The sequence below is a fragment of the Bidens hawaiensis genome, unplaced genomic scaffold (assembly GCF_021521415.1).
Source record: "Bidens hawaiensis isolate Kalapana, Puna unplaced genomic scaffold, B.hawaiensis_p1.1 tig00037817_1, whole genome shotgun sequence".
Lineage (NCBI taxonomy): Eukaryota > Viridiplantae > Streptophyta > Magnoliopsida > Asterales > Asteraceae > Bidens > Bidens hawaiensis.
In genome coordinates, this window is record NW_027496626.1 from 105,245 (window position 1) to 110,799 (window position 5,555).

Here is a 5,555-nt window from a genome sequence, read left to right on the forward strand (position 1 = left end):
ACTCGCCACAACATGTTGGGTTTTATGGGGGCAGTGCCCTTATTAGAGAACCCGCTAAGATTAAAATCCGGAAGTGAAGTACGTAAACGATCCATCACACACCCATAATCAGAGTCCAACCCATAAATATCACAACCCTGAAGAATATGGTCTTACAAACACCATAATTTTGCTCTCGAAGCCACAAAAGTGTATGCAGATACATCCTCACCCGAACATGGACCCAACCCCCCAAAAAGGGTCGGAAGTGATGCTAACCTCCATTGGAGATCCCTCGGATAACGGACCCCCACAAACCACGATTTCCTCAATCGCCCTTCGAAGGTCATTGTCAAATATATAAGCAGCTTACCCATACATAGGTTGGCACGTTCTTAAACTGAACAAAAGCTTTGCGACTCCCATACATGAGCGAAGCAAAATAAGCTTGCATTGAGGATCCCGAAGTTTTGAGAGACAGCTCATCAGTTCCACAGCGTTAGATGCCCTTTTCATAGCCAAATTGCTGATAAACCCTACATCACGGCTTACATATGATAAAACAAAATATTTTAAACGATGTTTATTTGGTTGGAAAACCCGGGCGGTGGTAAGACCCAAACTTTGTGGTCCTGAGCGTTGACGCGGTAACTTGACATGAATTCGGTTGGTTTTGATTACGTACGTTACGATACCATAACTAAAAAACAAAAAAAATATAAAAAATGAGGTGGACCAACGACCAATTCGGGTGGGAGGTCGGTTGGTAAACTTGCGCATTGGTAAAACCCGAGCGTTGTCGATCATGGGCTTTAAATAAGTCAGCGAGTCTGCGCAAACTCGGACGGTTCTTTCAGGTTTGTTATTGTGCTGAAACTAAAAAAAGTTGGCGTTTGATCGGTTTCCATTACATTTATTATAATAACTGAAAAAAAAAAACAAAATTCATCGATCAATACGATACTGGCAGGCCACTTGCGACACCAAAGTTCTTATTTATATTATAGTAATTGCTGGTATCAAGATAATTTGTCAATATATTAATTTCCACACATGGAAAACGCATACATTTAATTAATATGCATCTGGCATTTTTTAATACGATGGTGCTTAATAAATGCGTATAACTTAAAGAAAGCCCAAGGACATCGATCCTCTATATATATCATCCGACAAACCAATGAGAACTTGCCTTCAATTCATAACCTAAACAATAACCTTAATAAGCTAATTACCACAATGAGGTGTAATCAAGAAAATTTGATGCTTCTCTCTCATTTTATTGTTCTTCTAACATTTCAATCCCACTTCATAACCTTATCACATTCACAAACAATCGTCAAAAACCTCCCCGGATATCCTGGTGATCTTCCTTTCAAACTTGAAACCGGGTATGTATTATCCTAACAACCATCGATTTTACTTTTATTCAAATCACATAATTAACTTGCTCACGTATTGTTCGTATATTAATTATATTCTAATTAACGTTATGTATTTTGTATGGAATCGAAGTTATGTTGGAGTAGGGAAGAATGAAGAAGTCCAATTGTTCTATTATTTTGTTGAGTCACAAAACAATCCTGAAGAAGATCCGGTTATATGTTATATCCCGGGTGGCCCTGGGTCTTCTGCCTTGCTTGCTTTCTTATATGAAATGGGTACGTGTGTAATATGTTAAGTTAATTAACTTTGATTACTTGTTTTAAACAGTAAAGTAATGCTGCAATTGTTTTGTGTCATGATTAATTGTAGGTCCTCTTAACATTAACGTCGATAATGGCATCACAAATGCCACCTTAGTAACGAATCAATACTCATGGACAAAGGTTGATATAACCTTCTTATTTTCCATTATTCATATTAATTACTTTATATATTTTCATTTTATAAATTAATTATTATTAATGTAGACGGCTAGTATCGTACTTGTGGATATTCCTGCTGGCACTGGATTTTCCTATGCTAAAACAAAAAGTGCATGGGTTAGTAGCGATAGTATTGTGGCTGACCAAGCTCATGAATTTGTGAAAAAGGTATAATAGATGTAAACTTTTTCTCTACTAATCTTAGGTCAAATATTACTTTTGAAGGAAACTATTAAAAATTCCAAATTTACAAATAACAGAAAGTTGTCTTTCAAAAAAAAAAAAATCTTTTAAAATACACTACCGCAAAAACAGGAGTGTTCACATTTTCCTATATATGAGTTGTTGCCTTTGAAGACGCAACAATACTTACTTAGAGCATTCACATCTCATTACCTATAATTACGCGAAGAAAGTTTGCAAATTATAAGGTGAGATTGTGAGTGTAAATTATAAGGTGAAGAGAGAAATGTAGTGATTTTTTTGTAAATTTGGAGAAACATTGTTTGTCCCCTATTTATTTTCTAATATTTGTTGGATTGGTTGTGAGTAGAGAAAGAGAAAACTGTAATAATAAAGGTGTAAAAAATATTATTTAATTTAACAGGAGAGAAAAATGTATTGTTTTTAGTGTAATTATAGAGATAATGATGGGGAACAGGTTGAGAATGCTATAATTAGGCTGTTCTTTTGTTTTTTTTTTTTACGAGAAGAACATGTACTTTGTATCCTTGATTTTTACCTTTTCCTCTTATTAATTTGTTTTGTTTTGTTTTGTTTGATGAATAGTTTCTCATTGGCCACCCTAAGTTTTTGAAGAATCCACTTTACATGGGAGGGATATCTTACATGGGTCTTGTCACTCCTATCATCACCATGAAAGTATATGAAGGTATTTATAACTTGATTTCCTTAATATTTCATTAGACGATACGCTAAATCTGTCGTGTTCTGATCATTGTCGTATTTACAGGCAACGAACGTGGAGACCAACCGAGACTAAATATTCAAGTAAATGATCAAATTAACCATAAAAACCTTGAAATGCCATTAAATTGTTTAACCCTCTACACACTAAACACGATTTACAATCGTACCTCTTTTAACTACCGTCATAGTAAAGTCTAAATAGCTAGTTTATATAATTCTTTTCAATACACAAATCTTAACTAAAATTTCAACGGATATAGGGGTACATTCTTGGCAGTCCTCTCACGGATAAATTCATGGACTTCAATTCAAGATTTAAATACGCTCACCGTATGGCACTAATATCAGATGATACTTATAAGGTATTTCTTAATTTTTAAAGTATTTACGTATAACAGTGTATTTCATTTATTTTATTATTTTTGTTTGCAGTTGGGTATAGAAAACTGTCATGGTAACTATATCAACTCTGATACAGCAAACTCATTATGTGCACAAAGTCTTCAAAGTTACAAAACAGTGAGTAGTTTAAATTCTTTTTAAAAATATGTGCAATTCGTGATCAACATGATGCAATGTTGTCTAAAATTTTGAATTACAGTGCACGGATCGAATTAGTATGAACAACATACTGGAACCGTTTTGTGATGAATCAAATTCCATGCCATGTCAAGTACTCTATATATATCTCTTTCTCATATGCACGCTTGCATGATTCGAAAACTAACAAAACTCTCATACTTTTCGCACTTTTTAGGAGGAGGCTTTTGACGGCATACAAATTTGGGCTAACACTGACACCGCACAACAGGCTTTGAACATTTCTCAGGTAATTTGGATCGAATACAAATAAAAGAGTACGTAATTATGCTAATACCAGGATAATTATTATTACTTTACACGTTTTGAACTGGACCAATTATGACTCTACGTACTTCGATTTTTGTAGTGTAATTAGTCTAGTTCAAAACTGTAGAGTACGTAATAATAATTATTCTACTTATTTGTATGTTTAATAGGTTAATTACATTTATACCAAATCCGACCCCTATATATTATTATTGAACCATATTCTGTCACTTGTGTTTAGGGTACAATCGGAACGTGGGAGTTGATGAACACAACCATGCATTATGCAGAAGGAAAACATGACACATTTTGTTACTCTTATGATATTTTTAGTAGCTTTTCTTACCATAAAAAACTTACTAGAAAAAATTGCCGCGCTTTGATATTTAGGTATCGTAACATGAAAATATGATATCGGTTTACACTCCAGCCTTAATCTACTATTTAATTGTCATCGCAAATCAGATTTCGTGTGAAAAGAATTTTGTTTCATTAACTGGCAGTGGTGACCATGACATGACATTCCCATATGTTGGTATGGAGCAGTGGATAGCTTCTCTTGGTGTTAGAGTTGAAGAACCATGGGAGCCATACTTCGTTGATGGTCAAGTTGGAGGGTATGACTTGGCACCATTCATTAACCCATTTTTTCAATTTAATTTGTGGTCATTTTCACATATATATTTGAACATCAAGAAAATTTATTCATAACAATAAGAGGATTAAGATTGATACTTGAGGCATGTGTTAATTTATGTGTTTTAAATTCATGTTTTTTTGTCTTGCAGATATCAAATGACTTATGCACAAAATGATTTCTCACTGACATTTGCTACGGTTAAAGTGAGAACTAGTTCATTATTTTTATAAGGAAATTTGTGTTTTCTATCATATTTAGAAATTATGTAGTTACTTAAATTCTGTTGGGAATGGGTAGTTTATGGGTAATCTGCCTGGTCCGGTACTTAATTAGTATTTTGTTGGTACCTATCGATCATTACTTCTCTGATAGAGTAGGCTTGCCCCTAATAACTAAAAATTTAAGTTAGGACTTTCATTATTCACATTGTCACTATGGCCTACAATCAGCAGATGAGTCGTAGTTAGAAATATTAAAATCTAATTTGTCTGTAATATATTTAGTTTTGATTCGGTAAATGGGGTATGTGACCGGTTTCAAAAAATACCCATAAAGTAGGTACCTAAACACCCCCCCCCCCTTCCACCGCGTTTACACATCCATAATTGAATTTTTGGGTTTCTGGTTTTCTTTAGGTTCCTTTATTTTGCATCCATAAATGTTATAATTATGTCTTTGTGAAATTGGAATTTCCGCAGGGCGCAGGACATTTAGTGCCGGTGGACAAACCAAAAGAAACTATGGATGTGATTGAACGATGGCTTGCCTCAAGGATTGGTTCAAGCAGTTATTGAATAATTGGAGATAAGCAACTTTGCAAACTTTCAATGTCAAATCAGTTATGAAAGAACTACGGATAGCTTGCTTCACGAACTGAAATCATTATGTATTTTTAGTTATATTGATTGAACTTTTATTGTATTTTAATTTATTTGAAGGTGTGTTTCAAATGTCAAAGGCATAAGTTGTATATATTTATTCACAGGCCCGGCTCCGAGAATGGTTAAAAAATTTGGACCGAAGACGAAAACTTTTTTGGGCCTTAATAAAAAGGGTACCTTATTAGGTTTAAACAATTTTATTTTTTAATAAGCCTTAATTTTTTGGGTCTTATGATTTGGTTGTGTAAAATACTTGGTTAAAATGTCTCTAGTGAAATTAGAACCCACACCCTTTTGGTTGAAAGCCACACCCCTTTACCGCCAAACCAAACTAGTGGTTGTGCAATTTGGTTTAAGCATTATTTATACATATTGTTTTTCACAAATATATATATATATATATATATA

The 5,555-nt window shown here is 33.9% G+C and overlaps 1 protein-coding gene across 1 annotated transcript; it reads left to right on the top strand.

The window, feature by feature from the left end:
• Window positions 1-1,215: 1,215 nt before the first annotated feature.
• LOC143589801 (serine carboxypeptidase-like 13) lies at window positions 1,216-5,060 on the top strand. Its single transcript, XM_077070455.1, has 14 exons — window positions 1,216-1,370; window positions 1,495-1,640; window positions 1,735-1,808; window positions 1,893-2,015; window positions 2,637-2,739; window positions 2,821-2,858; window positions 3,038-3,139; window positions 3,210-3,296; window positions 3,379-3,450; window positions 3,535-3,606; window positions 3,868-4,016; window positions 4,130-4,243; window positions 4,415-4,469; window positions 4,965-5,060. Exons 1-14 carry the CDS (start codon window positions 1,219-1,221, stop codon window positions 5,058-5,060), a joined length of 1,383 nt encoding a protein of 460 aa, XP_076926570.1. The 5' UTR covers window positions 1,216-1,218.
• Window positions 5,061-5,555: the final 495 nt, after the last annotated feature.

Bases quoted from the DNA above. Each gene is read 5' to 3' on its own strand.
- LOC143589801 (XM_077070455.1), top strand. From the start codon at position 1,219: ATGAGGTGTAATCAAGAAAATTTGATGCTTCTCTCTCATTTTATTGTT. The intron at 1,809-1,892 runs GTTGATATAACC...TTATTAATGTAG, and splicing joins ATCAATACTCATGGACAAAG to ACGGCTAGTATCGTACTTGT. The intron at 3,607-3,867 runs GTAATTTGGATC...ACTTGTGTTTAG, and splicing joins AGGCTTTGAACATTTCTCAG to GGTACAATCGGAACGTGGGA.